We start from the raw sequence: 15,163 nt of genomic DNA on the forward strand, positions 1-15,163 counted from the left end.
GCCTGCGGCTGAGAGGCGCGATGCTCATGCTGTGGTGCATGATCTTATGGGACGCACGTATGCCTGTGCATATGTGCGTGCGCTTAAGTGTGCGTTACATTGAAGAGGCGAGAAGTAAGCCCACAGTGAAGCGATAACGCGAAGTGGTGTGACGTGGGTGCGTAGGTGTCTCGGTGCGTGGCGCACCCGTCCCTGTATAGGCGCTCAGGACGTGCGCGGCTTTCTGGGCGTGGAGGGAGGGGAGGGAGGGAGGGCGGGCGGGGTGGATTGAAGCGACGCATCTCGAGGATGGGGGAGATGTACGGCGACGCGTCGATCGGTGCGCTCGTGGGCAACAAGCGGTGCCCTGCCGTCATCTTCGCCTTCGCTCCGACTCTCTCCCTTCCGCATCCTCCAGTCGCGTTGCCTCTGTCTTTTCCAAGACCCCACCCCCACCCCCTGCTCAGGCAATGCGCGCGCACGAGTATGCGTTCTGGTGTGCATCTCGGCGTCTCTGTGTGTGTCTGTCCTTGCTCTGCAGAGGCACCCTCATCACCCTCTTCGAACTTCTCACCGTCGCTATCTTGCCCACCGCACTCTCCATCGAATTGCCGTACACTTCTCTTGTGCACGTGCGGCGCCCACCCTTTCCAAAGGTGTACACGCGACGACGCACGCGCACATGTTTCTGCGGATTCGTGGCAAGGGCTCTTGCCCAGAGAACTCGCAGGCGTTGGTGATGCACATTCGCGGCTTTCGACACACGCACAGCCCGCCGCCCTCAGATTTCTACTACTCGGTGCTGCTCCTGCCACCGAGCTCGGAGTCCGCGTCGTCGGCCGCGGATGCAGCAGCGAGCACGGAAACGCTTGCCGCACGACCCACAAAAGTGATGCAGCCGTTCCGCTTCCCGCTCTTCCCGGTGGGCATTCAGGCGGCGGCCCTCACGGCGTTGCAGGCGCAGTCTATCACACAGTCGCCAGCAACGAACTCTGGCGAGGCAAGCGGCGACGCAACAACAGCAGCAGCTGCGCCGCCGCTCTCGCCTATGGAGACACTCGATAAAGAGGTGGCCCGCATGCTGTGGAGAGAGACGTGGAACTTATACGATATTCTTTACGACGAGGTGCCGCTGCTGCCGTGGGTCGAGACGGCCGGCGATGAGGCGGCGGCGGCCTTGGTGGAGACAGTGGAGCGGGAGCTTCGCGAGCTCGCCTCGTCTGACGCGACGGCGGCAACGGCGACAGCGCTGCACTCGCTGGCGTCGTTGGCGGACAAGATTGACAACTTCAAGCTCGCCTCAGCTCGCATGGGCAACCGGCAAGTGGTGGTGTGCCCGCACTACTATTCCTCTGCCGCCCTGCCGAGGAGTTCCTTTGGCGGCATGGGGAGGCACTGTGCTTCGGAATCAGTGGCGCCACAGTCGGCAACGTCGCCCATGTCGATGGAGGGGCCTGTGGTGGTTTTAGACCTTGCCGACTTACCGATTGCGCAAGCCGGCGGCAAGACGATGGTGAACATCGCCTGGTACACCGCGTTCGCTGGAATACAGCCGGACAGTGTGCTGCTCCACTGCCGTGCTGTCGTGGTGCGCCTCCCGTACACGTCGGTTCCGACGTATATGCAAGCTTGTGGTCGCTGCGTCTCACCGACCTCGTCTGCAGCGGCGGCGCCGACGATGGCGGACGCTTTCCGCGAAATGGTCGATTTCGTTGGCGAGCACATGGCCGCTGTTTATCAAGGGATGTTGCTGACGTTGCAAGCCACATCACCTGAGCTGGCAGCGAAGCACACGGCGGCACCACCGGTGGTGGTGGTTGGAAGCACACTGGCGGCGCTCAGCGGCTGCCTCGGCTCTTTGTTTGGCATCTCTGCTTCACCGAACATCGATAAGTCCGATCCTGTCAAGGTCGTTGTCCTCTATGGCGACCATCTCGGCACGGCAGCTGCGGGCAGCACTGACACCAGCGGCGAGCACGATGCCGCCGAGGCCTGCAGCGCACACATGTTGGCGCAATACAAGTCCGTTGCTGAGGCCTACAACTACCCGATGACCTTCGAGACAGTGCGGGTTCCACTGAAGGCGTTGCTCGACGGCGAGGAAGAGCCGTGGGACGAGTACACACTGCGAGAGAGAGGCCGGCTGAACTTCTGCCCGTGCTGTGGTGACTGCTGTAACGACAACAAAGACCACGCCGACGGGCGCGTCCATGTTCACGGCCATGGGGATGGCTAATAGAGAGAGAGAGAGCGGGCGGGCAATTTGTTGACTTTGTTGCAGTGTGGAGAGAGCACACGTAGTGCGTAGCTGCTTATGCTTGTGTTTGCGTGCGTGTGTGCCTTGTCCGGCGTCGTGGTCGCCTTCGAGGCTAGCCGACAACGTCTTCAGCTGAGAGGCGCCCTTCACTCGAACGGTGCGCATCGGACTAGCTGACTGCTCTCACGCTTCCTCTCTGAGTGAAGCTCCTTCATGCTGGCTCACCAGCGGATCGCACTCAAGCCGCGGGCGCACCCAGCTGAGCGTTGGTTTCTTCACGTGTGTGTTATCGTGTGGGGATGCCTTCCGCACCGCCATCGAGCGCGGCCGCTCGCCTTGCCCCACTCCCTGTTCCTTGTGTTCTGCTTAATCGTGCGCGCTTCCCACGGTGTGTGCGTGTCTGTGAGGTTATGACACCGCCCTATCTCCTTTTTCATGTGGAGTCCGCTGTTTGACACGGCAGCGCCGCCACGCCCGCATGGCGCACACGAAGGACATTCATTCGCGTGGCCCTGTCACCCCCCTTCGCCTCAGACACCAGCACGTGTGACACTATTTCGCCCTTCCTCATCGTTATTCCCGCACCACTTCGCCACTCGCTCACTGCAAGCCGAAATGACGGAGTGCGCGCTACCGACGCGCCCACATACACAGCAATGATCCAGCCGGGTTTATTGTCGTGTGCCACGCCAGTTCGCGAACCCACCTCGCTCTCTCGCTCTCTCTGTGTGTGTGTGTGTGTGTGTGTGTGTGTGCTCTGCTTCTCTGCGCGGAGGATATACGAGTGTGTTATGTGCCTCTTCTCTGCGCATGCGTGCCCATTCACAGGGGACACGTACGCACACTCAGTCGCACCCCCGTCCACAGGCGCAGAGCTGGCTTGCTCAATGAAGCTGGCCTTCACGCGGCCTTGGCGTGCGCGTCACTCCCTGCATCTCTCCTGCCCACTCGTTGATCCCAACAGCGCTCTCGCCCTTCTCCTCGTCCTTCGTTCGGTCTCTCCGCGTGTGCCTGTGTCTGTGGACGCGACGTGCACTGCGCATGCGGGGGTGGGTGCCGTATTCTTGCGTTCACCGCGCAAAACCGTATTGAGCTCTGCAAAACACTCTTCTCCGGTAGCTTCGCCCACGTCCCCCCTCCCCTCCCCCCCTCCCCCCCCCCCCCACACACACACACCTGCCACCGACGTTACACACCTACACATAGCAAACACATACACCACCTTCCCTCCCCCGCCGCCCTTCCGAATGCGCGCAGAAGTGAAGGCGAAGCCGGGTGGCGGCAATGAAAGCACGCTGATCGAGCACATGAAGGCTTCCGTGCAACCGTCCACCGCGGCAGCCGCGGAGGTGCAACGGGCACCGCAAAATGCAGCTGCTTCGAATCTGCAAAGTGGCTACAGCGGCATCGGCAGCGGCCCCAGCGCAGCGGTGCCGCCGGCCAACTCCGCCGTAATCTCCTCGACCGCGCAGAAGACCCGCGAGAACATCGAGCGCGCGCTTCGCATGAACGAGGCCACGAACAACTCCGGCTACGCTACTTTGCAGTCGCTGGGAAAGCAGCGCGAAGTCATCCAGAACAGCCTCGACACAGTGGATTCGACGCACCAACATCTTAGCGACTCCCGCCAGGTCATCCGCGACATCCGCGTGGGCGTGTATAAGGAGTGGCTCATCAAGGGATGCGTCATTTCGTTTCTGGTGCTTCTGATCGTCATCATTATCTATTCGAAGTTCATTCGGAAGTAGGAAGGAGCGTCAGCACGTTCGCGGCGTGCGTGCGTGTGTTCGAGCCCATGCATGAGAGATGGATGAGTACGTCCAGGTCTCGGTGCAGGGGATGAGGAATACACAGGCTCGCAGAGCGATGTGCTCTCATGGAGACACGGGCCAGTAGCCAAACCTGCGGAGGGGGAGGAGAGAGAGCAGGCAACTCACGAACTAGCCATTCTCCTGCCACACCATCTGCGCGATGATGCTGATGTTATTTGGGTGCAAACGGAGGCACCTTTCTTTTTCTCATCATCGTCGGTGTCTGCGTGTCGCCGCTGTGGCTCTAGACGCCATGGGGAGTCGAGGCGGTCTCGCTAGCGCCTCCGTCACGCAGCCCCATTCCGCAGTCTCAGCGCGCGTCAGCATCCTCACCGCAACTTGCTCATTGCTCTCGTTTTTTTTTTTGCAGTGCTTCGGTGCATATTTGCTTTCTCCCTGCCTCCCTGCCTCCTTGCCTTGCTCTCCCTGCCTTCTGGGTCTTTGTATGCCTGCGCACATATGTTTGATGTCTGCTCCTCTTGCGCGCGTTCGATGCGGCTTTCGTTGGCACGTACCGTCTGCACTCCTCAACACCCAAGCGCGTTGCGCAGGTGTGCGCAGGCACTCCAGAAGCCAAACAAGCAACTGAACAAGCCAAGATGTGTGTGTGTGTGTGTGTGTGTGTGTGTGTGTGTGTGTGAGTGTGTGAGGGCAGAGGGCGCAGCAGAACGTGAGATCACACGCCCTCCACCCTCTTCGAAGAGAGAGAGAGAGAGGTCGAAACTGCCGCACACACGCATGTGTGTGTGCGAAGAAGGGCCTATCTCGGTGAGAACTACACGTCTCCATCGTTCTTCACCGCGATGCGCATGTACGTGGGTGGGACGATCACTGCCTCACTCCAATGGCCAACCCCCGCTCCTCCCTCCCTTCCTGGCCTCTGCTGCTGCCTCCGACTGTCTGTCGCTCTTCCTCTCATCCCTTCTTTTTCGTTGTTGACACCAAAAAAAACGAACGCCGCGTATCATCTTCCCGCGTGCACCGCTCCCACCCTCGCCGCATCCCGCTGCGTGTGGCTGCACTCCAACTACTTCCTTCCACGCCACAGTGCGACTCACCTGCGTCGTCCCCTCACCCTCGTCCAAGCCGTTCTATCAGCGTCATGCGCAACTACAACAACTTCAACCGCGTGTGGAAGGCGCCGCGCCGTCCGTTCGAGAAGGAGCGCCTCGACCGCGAGATGAAGCTCTGTGGTCAGTACGGTCTGCGCTGCAAGCGTGAAATCTGGCGTGTGAACATGACGCTGTCCAAGATGCGCCGCACGGCCCGTCTGCTGCTGACGCTGCCGGAGAACCACCCCCGCCGTCTGCTGGAGGGTTCCGCCATCATGCGCCGCTGCCACGAGTACGGCTTCCTCGACGAGGAGAAGGACAAGCTGGATTACGTGCTGTCGCTGACGGTGCCGGACATTCTCGAGCGCCGCCTGCAGACCATCGTCTTCAAGGCCGGTCTCGCCAAGTCCGTGCACCACGCCCGCGTCCTGATTCAGCAGCGCCACATCGCCGTCGCCAAGCAGATTGTGACGATCCCGTCCTTCATCGTGCGCGTGAGCAGTGAGCGCCACATCGCCTTCGCCGATGCTTCGCCGTTCGGCAACGGCCGCACTGGCCGCGTCAAGCGCGTGCGCGCGAAGGCCGCCAAGCGCCACGCCGGCGGCGGCGATGACGACGAGTAAGTCGCCAGTTAGGCGAACGGATGGAGCGTGCCTTCGCCGAGGGAGGAGAGTAAAGAGAACTGCGAGTTGGACAGATCGAGCACGCGAGCGGGTCCGTCTAGGGACGGCACTGTGAGTGCGACGTGTCTACGCTACACACGTGAGTGCATGTCTCTCTGTCTGCGTAGTATGTTCCTTGCTCATTCTCTCCTCTCTTCAGCTCCTCCCGCGTCTACCCGTGGCGATGAGCCGAAAGGCTGCGCTGCCCACGCCGTCGCCGTCGCCGCCGTGCGCCGAGAGACACACATGTACACCACTTTCAAAGAGCCACACTGGTTTCCTCGGACTCGCAGGGTGTGGGGGAAAGTCGTTGTCGATGGTGATGGACGCTTGCTTGCCGCTGGTGATGTCGGTGGTGGCGGTGGTGTGATGTCCGCGATGTCCGTTGTGGTGTCGGTGGTGACGTGCCTTCCCCTCAACGCACTTTTCCGTCCTTCGTTTTCCATTTTGTTTTGTTGTTTTCCCTTCGTTTTCGCCTCTGTTCCAAAATGCACAAAAACCAAAACAAGTGAGACCTGACGTGCGCACTCACACACGCACTCGCACGAAGAGGGGTGCATGTTGCACCTGCGGCCGAGGGGAAAGGGTACACATGTATGTGCGCTTGCGCGCTCGCCCGATGACAGTCTCCCGAGATTGGACGCCCAGCGAGGAAGGGGACAAGGGTCCGCTTAGCACGAGCAGGGGGGGGGGCTCGCCACACGCGCACGCGCACCACGAAGCAGGGGTGGTGGTGATGGGGGGGGGGCAGCAACGACCTCAGCAGTGGACGTTGTGGCGTTGTGCGTTGGGTGCGTGCAACGAGCGAATCGTGTCCACGGATTTGCCATGCAAAACCCATCGGGACGACCGCGAAACTGCCTCCCCTCCCCACGCCTCTCGCTGCTCTGTCTGCATGGCAACACGCTCGATCGCCGTCATGATGATGCTCACCATGTCTCTCTCCTCTCTTGGCCCCCTCCCCCTCCATCTCTCTGTGTGTGGATGCCGCCTTGTCATGCGGCACACCCGCACACCTACACACCCACACGCCGTCCGTTGCCGCAGAGTACCGTTGCTGTCAATTTTCATGACAGTATCGGCCCTGATTTCCTTTTTTTTTGCATCATTTCTTTCCTCTCTCGTGTATATATTTTCCTGTGTGCGTGCGCGTGCGCGGTTCATCTGTCGGCTGCTCGCCTCTCCCTCCCTCTCCTCCTCCCCCCGACCCTGCGGTCGCTACTGATGGGCGTTTCCGTTCCTAAATCCCTTACCTCTTTCTTCCTCGTGCAAGGGAGGCGATTGGATGCTCGGCTGCTTGTCTGCCGTGAAGCGATTCTGCCTTTCTTGCGGGTCGAGGGCACCACCATCGACAGCCTCATCTCCAGTGTTTACATTCTTTTTCGTTCCGTGTGCGTGTGTCTGTGAGCCGCCCTCCCTCCATCTCTCTCTCTCTCACACACACATATACAACACACAGACACACACCGTAGGCTCGAGCTCGAGAAGGCGTGTACGGCTGTATCTGTGTGTGTACGCGCAGCGCTCCGCAGAAGAGATCAAGCGCACCGTCACGCCTACTCCAGCACCGCGACATCGCTGGCAGCTACCACGCCCTCCACCTTCCCGTCTCGCCCCCCTCCCTAGCGCGTACATACGGAATCGCATCGTGCTCCACGAAAGGTGAGTGCAGGGGAGCGTCCTGCGGTGAGCTTCGGTGATCCGCAGCAGAAGGCTATCCAAGCTCGCTTTCGCGCGCGCGCGCCGTGTACAAGCGAATTGCCGGTAACGTGGGATCTGCTGGAACCCGCAACGAGAGACGCAAGAAGGGGCCCGGGTCGCGGACCCGCTGCCTCCCTCCTTTCGCGGAGCCATTGCAGCTCTCGCTCTCTCTTCATCTTTCCTCATCCCCCTCCCTCTTCAGCGCTCTTATTGTTCCTTGAGAAGGCCTCGGTGCTGAGCCATGCCAAGTGATCCGCTGAGGATGTCGACACCCTCGGCTCCGTCTGCGCCGTCGCCACCTACCGCCACCCAACATCACCACGCGTCATCGTGGAGGTGGGGAAGGAAGCAGACCAGCCAAAGGGCTGCAGAGGGCGGTGGCAGCACCACCACCGCCTCATCAAGTTCTTCGGCGGCACCGTCGAGCGTGTCGGTGACAGTCGTGGTGCTGGCCGCGCTGACAGCTGCCACGGTCTCGGTAGCGTACAACTCCTATAAGGTGCGGAGCCGCCGCAGCCGCGTGTACCGTGGTCAGTCTACGACTCCTGGCCGCCCGTGCACGAGGCATGCAGAGGCCGCATATCCTTCGCACACGGGCGACATCGCGAAGGACAGCGTCGAGACTGCCGCATCCTTGCCGCCCAGCACCGCAAGGAATGGTGCGACAACCTGTTGTCGCAGCAACTCACTTGGCGGTTGCGACTCCACAGCAGCGCACGCCGTCGCTGGCGAGAATCCGTCGTCGACCGCGGCATCAGACAGTGAGCTCGACGAGGGGCGTCAGCGCGAGCAGGACGTGATGGCGCAACCGCCTTCGTTGGCGCCCGCCACGGATACCGCCGTGGACGCTGGTGCGCGTTCCGGCAACCGCGACATGCGATTTGCCCAGTGTAGTGCGCCGCCCTTGCAGATGGCGCACGACAGTGCGGCTGAGTTTCATGATCGGTGCGCCACACCAGCCGCTTCTGCCGCCCCATCGCCGCCGCCACCAGAATCGCCCAAGGCGCTCCTCAGCAACTACTACGACCTGGAGCCGTATGCGCGTCGGGGTCTTGCCGGCGGCGCCCACGGGTGGAAGCGCGTGTTTGGGCTGCTGAAGCCCGAGATGCGCAGGCGTAGCGGGAGAGATGAGGCGTGCGCTGAGGATGGAGGTGCAGCAGCTGCTGGCATGTCTGGGCGCCGCGCGCCGGGCTCACTGACGCGCACGTACGATGGCTCCCGCGTTACCACCATCGACAGCCCGGCGCTGCTGCGGGAGAGTCCCGGCGCGATTGTGCCGACTACTGCAGCCGCCTCGACGAGGTCACCGACGCGGCGCGCGTCTACTGCAGAGAGCGTGTATCGCAGCAGCGTCGTAAAAGGCGACGTCTCGGTGCACAGCAGCGTGTCGGGGTCGCCGGTGGCGACGGGGAAGCCGCGCACGGTGCGGTGGTACGGCGACGACCAGAAACTCTTTTCCGTGGCCGCAGCCTCCTCCGCGTCAGCGAGCACGCCCGCGCAGCCGTTGCACCCGCCGCGGCTCTCCGTCTCGCCGGTTGCCGGGGCGCCGTCGCCACCGAGTCGCTTCCTCAACTCCTTCTTTTTCCCTGTGCTACAGCACCTCAGCTTTTGCGTGAGCCGAAGTGTAGGCAGCGGCCCCGGGGACAGCACCACCACTGGTGAGGCGACCTCCGGGACGACCGGGAGCGGCGTGCACACGGCGTCTACCACCAACACTTTCGCTACTTCAGCGGCGTTGGCGGTGGCGCAGCGCAATCTGCAGCGAGACATCTCTAACTTGGTGGCCACAACAGCGTCAGTTCGGCTGGGCGCCTCCGCGTCTTCGGCCTTCCCGGGTTCCCATATCCACACAGCGCGCTGCTCCGCCGTGTCGTCGGTGGCTGTATCTCCGCGGGTCGGCGCCGCAGGGTCTTGCAAATTGCAACAGCAGCACGAGGGGGTGACAGCGGCAGCGTCCAGCTCGTCGCTCGCTGTACTGCACGCAGGCAGCAGCCCCATCTGCGGGCAGTGTAGAACAGGTGTGGTTGTGGAGGACGAGGAGGGGGCGGCACAGCACGTCGCGGGGTCTCATGTGCGCTTCCTGTCGGCGGAGAAGCAGCAGCCGGGTATGCGCGGCAGCCTTCGCCGTCAGAGCGCGGACGCCTGCCGTCAAACGCCCGCCAGCTCGCAGAAACGCGACCCCAGTGCCACGTGGAGCGGCGCGGGTCCGTGCAAGCCGAGTATACGGGAGTCTGCGCAGGAGCGAAGGATGCCGCCGCACCCCGCACCCTGTGCCGCAGCAACAGCCGCTGGCGCCACGGCCGACAGTGGTGCAGCACCGGTGCCACCCGAGGCGTCGTCCACGGAGGCACCGAACGCTGCAAGCACCGAGTCGGCTGGCAAGCCTGCTTCTTCCCCGACCGTGGCTCACCGCTGCACCATCGCCGAACAGCTGGCGGTGTTGACGAGTCGTCGAGAGCAACAACATCGCTACACACAGCAGCTGCAGGCAAGCAGGAGGTCGGCCGGGCTCGGCGCCGGCGCCGTGAATGCGCTGCCGTCTCCTCTGGCCACCCTGTCGTCCCCTGCCTACACGGGCGCTGTTGCGGCATCGACGGCCATGAATTTCTCCAGTGCAGAGCTCAGCAGGAAAACCGGCGGCATGCGCAGCCCATTCCCCTGGGCTTCGCAGTACTACACGGACACGGCATCAGGGGTATTCTACTCCTCCGTGCTGCAGCCGCACCACTACGAGAACCATGTCTACTCCGACGTCACGACGGAGGTGCAGCAGTGCAGGCGAAGGTGTCAGCTGGACCGTGTGCCGAGTCTTGGCGCGGGCGTCACCGCTGCCTCGAAGGCGGGCGCAAAGGACGAGGATGTGGGGCACGAGACGCACACGGCCACGTCGATGGCGACAGGAGCAGGAGCAGCAACAGCTGCGTCCACAAGACGCTCTATGGAGCGGCCGGCAGCCGAGTCGAGTCTCACGGCTGGCTTACAGCCAGCCGCAGCTCGCAAGGTCTCTGTATCGGCAGGTACCGCCGTCTTGACATCCGGCGTGGGCAACGTAGCGCCGCTGAGCCATTCAAAACCGGCGCAGCCCTCGAACGAGCGCCGCGTTGACGATTTGACCGTAAAGTACCGGGAGGATGGCTCGGCTTCGTACACCATCTCCCTCACTTACCACGACAGCGAAACCGGCACCTCGCGCACGGTGAACACGAGCGCGCTGCCGCCTCTGCGCCGCTGTGACGCGGGCGCGTCAATCCCGGGCCTCTCATCCCTCTCCGGTGGCACAACCGCGCGTGCTGCCGCCCGCACGACACGCCCAACCACGACGGCGACGCTAGCCTCGAGTGCCCCTGGTGCCGCGTCACTGGCGCACTCGCGCAGCGTCAGTGGTGGTGAGGCCGCTCACGCATTCGCCGTAAACTCTCCGCCTGCGCGTCCCGCTGCTGCCACCACGACGGGGAAGTCACTGACTCACTCGCAGCCGCATCAAGCATCTGATGCAGAGGACAACGATAACGCGTCGACGATGCTTGGTCTTGCGCAGGCGGCGAGGACAGGCGGCGGGCGACCGAGGCCGGCTCGGCGCAGCAGCATCAGCGTTGGCGGCAGCCTCAAGCATTGTAGCTCCCCGGCAGCGGGGGCGACGGCAGCTGGTTCAGGGACGAGTAGCCCCACGTGCGACGCGGCGGCAGCGGCGACTACCACCACCAGCGGTAAGATCAACCCGTTCGCTGCGCCGTTGCCGCCTACAGAGCCGCCGCATGGCCCTCGGTTGCGCGGTGTCGCCGGGCGCAGCGGCGAGATGGCGATCGGCGCCTTCCTCGGCGGTGGCGCCTGCGGTAAGGTGTACGAGTGCCTGAACACAGAGACTGGGCAGGTGCTGGCAGCGAAGCAGATCGTCTTCGACGCGAAGGATCGGAAGCTGCGAACGCGGTTGAAGCAGCTAGAGCTGGAGCTGGAGGTGCTGACGCTTGCGGCGCGTCATCACGTGCGGTGGATTGTGGGCTTCTTCGGTGCAGAGAAGCGTGGTCACTCAGTTCTCATGTACCTCGAGTACTGCCAGCACGGCTCCTTGCTGGACTACATGGTGGAAGGCAACAGTACCGATGCTGCTGTGTGGAACGCTAGCAGTGCCCCGGATGATGCTACCCCGCAACCGTCGACTGCCTCTGCTGGCCGTAGTGCGGGTTGTCACTTCGGCGCGGCTGGCAGCCCACCAGTCGCTGCGGTGGAGGTGTGGCGACGGCACACCGAGAGTGTGAACGAAGACGCCAGCTACCTGAGCACGTGCTCTCCACTTCAGGGTCTGCGCGAGGTGCGCGAGAGCCACACCGAGGCCGCTGCCGCCCTCAAAACGAATTCACCAAAGCAGCAGCGGCAGCAGGCCGCAGATGACGGCTCCGCTGCGGCGGGGCATGTTCAGAGGGCGGGGGCAGAGGCGACCGAAGCCACAGGCCACGCCTCTCCGCAAGTCCGCAGGCACCGGGAGGAGAGCGTCGAGGATGAAGAGTACCCTGCGCGCCGCGGAGGGGGCTGCCTCTCTGCCGCCGCCGCTTCCGTCTCCTCGGCAGCCAGCTCCGTTGCCTTATCCAGCTCGGCGTTGGATATGATGCCGCTTAGCGAGGCGCTACACCCGCAGATGCCGTCCTTGTCTATTGAGCAGGCGCAGTGCTTCACGAAACAAATCGTTGACGGTCTTTGCTTCCTGCATCAGCACAACTACGCCCACCTCGATGTGAAGACGGCAAACGTACTCGTCGCGGCCGTCGACGAATGCCGCTTGGCGGACCTCGGGTGCGCTATGCGCATCCAGCCGCCGCCACCGGGGTCGCCACGGCAGCAGCAACAGGGACTGGCAGGGATGGATAAGGCGGTGAGGGGAGGCGCCAACGGCGACCTCGACGACGTCTTGTCACCACCCCGCTATCCAGTGCTAGTTGACCGAGATGCCATCACCGAACTTCGCGGCACGGCCCTTTACATGGCGCCAGAGATGATCCGCTTTGAGAGCCATGCCATCGGCAGTCCCGCCGACGTGTGGTCGCTGGGGTGCGTCGTGATGGAGATGACGACCGGCTGCGCCCCGTGGCGGCACATTGCGAAGGACAAGCTGCGAGTGTTGTACCGGATCGGCTCGGCACGCGATGAGCTGCCGTTGCCGCCGCTCATACGCGCGTGGGCGGAGGAGGCCAGAGAATGGCTGGCGCAGGAAGGCCTGCCGGCAACGGCTGATGCTGAGAAGCAGCAGGATGAGGTGGCAGCGTGCGCGATGGAGGCGGGCGGCGCTGCTCAAGCACCTCGCAACCCCTCAGCGTCGAAAGCGGACCGTGAAGTCAGCCGCGTCGACCGCGACAGTGGTGTCGTTGGTGGCGACCTTGACAACACAGTTTCGGACGCGCTTGATGAGCCCTGCTCACAGCGCCGGCGCGTTGACCACGGCACTTATGGTGACGATGGCAGGTGCGTCGCAGAGTCGGCGGTGGATCGTGCTTGCCAGCACGATCCACCGCCTTCCAGTGTGGGAGACACGAGCTGCAGCGGCTGCGAAGTCGCTGCCACGCCGCGCTCATCGTTGGTCTTGACCGCGAAGATGCCGGCTTCGGTGCGTACCCCTGCCACTAGCACTCGCGGCGGCACGTCATCCTCGTCGTTCGCGCGTGCCGCCTCTGCGACGACCGCGGGCCTGCAGCTCGGCGGATCGAACGCCGCCGACGAGGTGCGCCTCTTCCGCGAACAACGTCACGTCATGCGTCTCTACGTGGCGCTGCAGGACTTCGTTGCCGCGTGTGTGAGGGTGCGACCAGAGGACCGCAGCAGCGCTGCGGAGCTTCTCCGCCATCCCTTCCTGACTCTCTGCAAGGATGATGTCTAGGAGGGACTGCAACGGGTGTCGTCACGCAGCGGATGTGGAGACGCCGCGCGTCTGGCCCTTTTCTTTCGGCGTGTGGTCCCCACGCTGCGTGCGTTGAGGTGCGGACGCTGTTTCGCTCTCTCTCTCTCTCTCTGTTTCCTCAGCCTCTTTACCGTCGTGACGGTGGTGGTTGGCGGGAAGGCTGGGGGCACCGATGCTGCCCTCTCAAGCGGTCGATGCGCATATTTATTGCCGCCGTCCCATCCCCTTCCCAGCCTGGCGGACCGATGTGCGCGTGTATGCGTGAGGGGTCTTTCTCTCCTGCCTGACCGCTCTTGGCCATTCCTCGAGCTCCTGTGCCTGCCCGCTTCTCTTTCCCTCTCTCAGGCCCCCCTCCTCGCTCTCTCGCCGACTACCGCCCGGGCTTCGATAGCGTTGTCTGATGATACATGCTGTGCAACGCACGTGTCCCCCCTTCGATGTGTGTGGGTGCGTGTCGCGCTCACTGGCGCCGCGGCGCGTGTGTCCATGGGGTCATGTAAGCTGCCTTTGTTTGTCTGCGTATATGTTAGCATGTGCCTGGGACCTGACCTCGACCATGCCACTCTTCTCCCACGCCCGTCTTGCAGCACGCTGCCTTTTCCTTCGGCGTGTGCTTGTCTGCGTCTCGGTCGGTGATACGATAATATCACAGTTCTGTACGAAAACGTGAGCGAAACACCCAAGGTGGATGCCGTCGCACAACAACCAACACGTAAAGCAGGGCAATGAGAAACCCGCCACACGCGTGCGCGGCAGGTCAGCGCCGTCTGCTCCGTCGTCGTCTCGACCTCCTCTTCTCTGTGCCCCACTTCCTCCCGCTTCGCCGGAGCGCACGCCGAGTGTAGAGTGAGCGACGCCGCCGCCGCCTCTTCACGCTATGACGTGATCGAAACCGCGCCATCTCTGCCAGCGTGCGGCGCATGTCTGCGTTTGCGTGCTGCGATCGCCCTCGCCGCCTGGCGCCGCCCTCATACGGCTGTGGGTCTCTCACCCCCCCCTTCCTGTGACTAGGATATGCCACGGTCTTCCGTGCTTGTTCAGCATACCAGGGGGCTGATGGACTCTCCCCTCGCCCCTTCTGCCCCACTGCAACTCTGCCTGGCTCTGGTATCATCTTTCTATGTTCTGTGAGTCATTCTCGCGGACGGGACTTGCGTATTCTCTTCGTGGCACCCGACACCTGCTGAGACCGGCACCCACATCATATCCGTGCCGCGTGCCTGTACATCGTCTCTGCTGCTCATCCGTGTTGTCGTAGCCGTTGCCTCGCCCTCGCCGCCACATCTGTGGCCGTACTTTTCTACCTGGCGCGGACAGCTCCAGCGCTAACAAAGGAAAGAGAGCTGAGCAGGACGAGAAGAAGAGGGGTACTGCCACGAGGAAGACGCACCGCGTTGTGGCGGGAGACAGGGGAGCCTGTCCCGTGCCTGTCTCCCTGGGGGCGTCTCTCCCGCCCTCTTCCTTTCGTCTGTGGCTCGTGCACAGTTGTGGTTGTTCTTTCGTCATTGGTGGTGCGCAGCGGAGTTTGAGCGGTGCTGGTGCAGAAGAGGAAGCGTGTGCGTGTGGGCGTGCCGGTCTCTCCGCGCCTGCGAGCTGGAGGGCGAGGGCGCGAGCCGCGCGGGGAAGGCCAGCACACCGACGCGCTCATGTACACGCCTCCGTATGCGACAGTGCTCTCATCAATCATCCGCACCCTCTCCCCCTTCCTCCCTTCCTTTACCTACGCACGGACATCCGCGTCTTTGCCGTCGCACCGCGGCGTTGCTATCCTCATCGCCAGCCGTGCAATCACGCGCGTATACAACTCCTTTCTC

At 63.0% G+C, this 15,163-nt stretch overlaps 4 protein-coding genes across 4 annotated transcripts; all 4 read left to right on the forward strand.

Moving 5' to 3' along the window:
* Positions 1 to 661: 661 nt before the first annotated feature.
* Positions 662 to 2,215, forward strand: LMJF_07_0660 (conserved hypothetical protein; the record flags this gene model as incomplete). Its single annotated transcript, XM_001680921.1, has 1 exon — positions 662 to 2,215. One exon carries the CDS (start codon positions 662 to 664, stop codon positions 2,213 to 2,215), a length of 1,554 nt encoding a protein of 517 aa, XP_001680973.1.
* Positions 2,216 to 3,483: 1,268 nt separating this feature from the next.
* LMJF_07_0670 (putative Qa-SNARE protein) lies at positions 3,484 to 3,984 on the forward strand (the record flags this gene model as incomplete). Its single annotated transcript, XM_001680922.1, has 1 exon — positions 3,484 to 3,984. One exon carries the CDS (start codon positions 3,484 to 3,486, stop codon positions 3,982 to 3,984), a length of 501 nt encoding a protein of 166 aa, XP_001680974.1.
* Positions 3,985 to 5,149: 1,165 nt separating this feature from the next.
* LMJF_07_0680 (putative 40S ribosomal protein S9) lies at positions 5,150 to 5,722 on the forward strand (the record flags this gene model as incomplete). The annotated part of the gene is made up of 1 exon (XM_001680923.1): positions 5,150 to 5,722. The coding sequence occupies one exon, from the start codon at positions 5,150 to 5,152 to the stop codon at positions 5,720 to 5,722; it is 573 nt and encodes a 190-aa protein (XP_001680975.1).
* A 2,539-nt stretch (positions 5,723 to 8,261) lies between these two features.
* On the forward strand, positions 8,262 to 13,328 carry LMJF_07_0690 (putative protein kinase; the record flags this gene model as incomplete). The annotated part of the gene is made up of 1 exon (XM_001680924.1): positions 8,262 to 13,328. The coding sequence occupies one exon, from the start codon at positions 8,262 to 8,264 to the stop codon at positions 13,326 to 13,328; it is 5,067 nt and encodes a 1,688-aa protein (XP_001680976.1).
* Positions 13,329 to 15,163: the final 1,835 nt, after the last annotated feature.

Source organism: Leishmania major, chromosome 7 (assembly GCF_000002725.2).
Source record: "Leishmania major strain Friedlin complete genome, chromosome 7".
In the NCBI taxonomy this organism is placed as follows: Eukaryota; Euglenozoa; class Kinetoplastea; order Trypanosomatida; family Trypanosomatidae; genus Leishmania; species Leishmania major.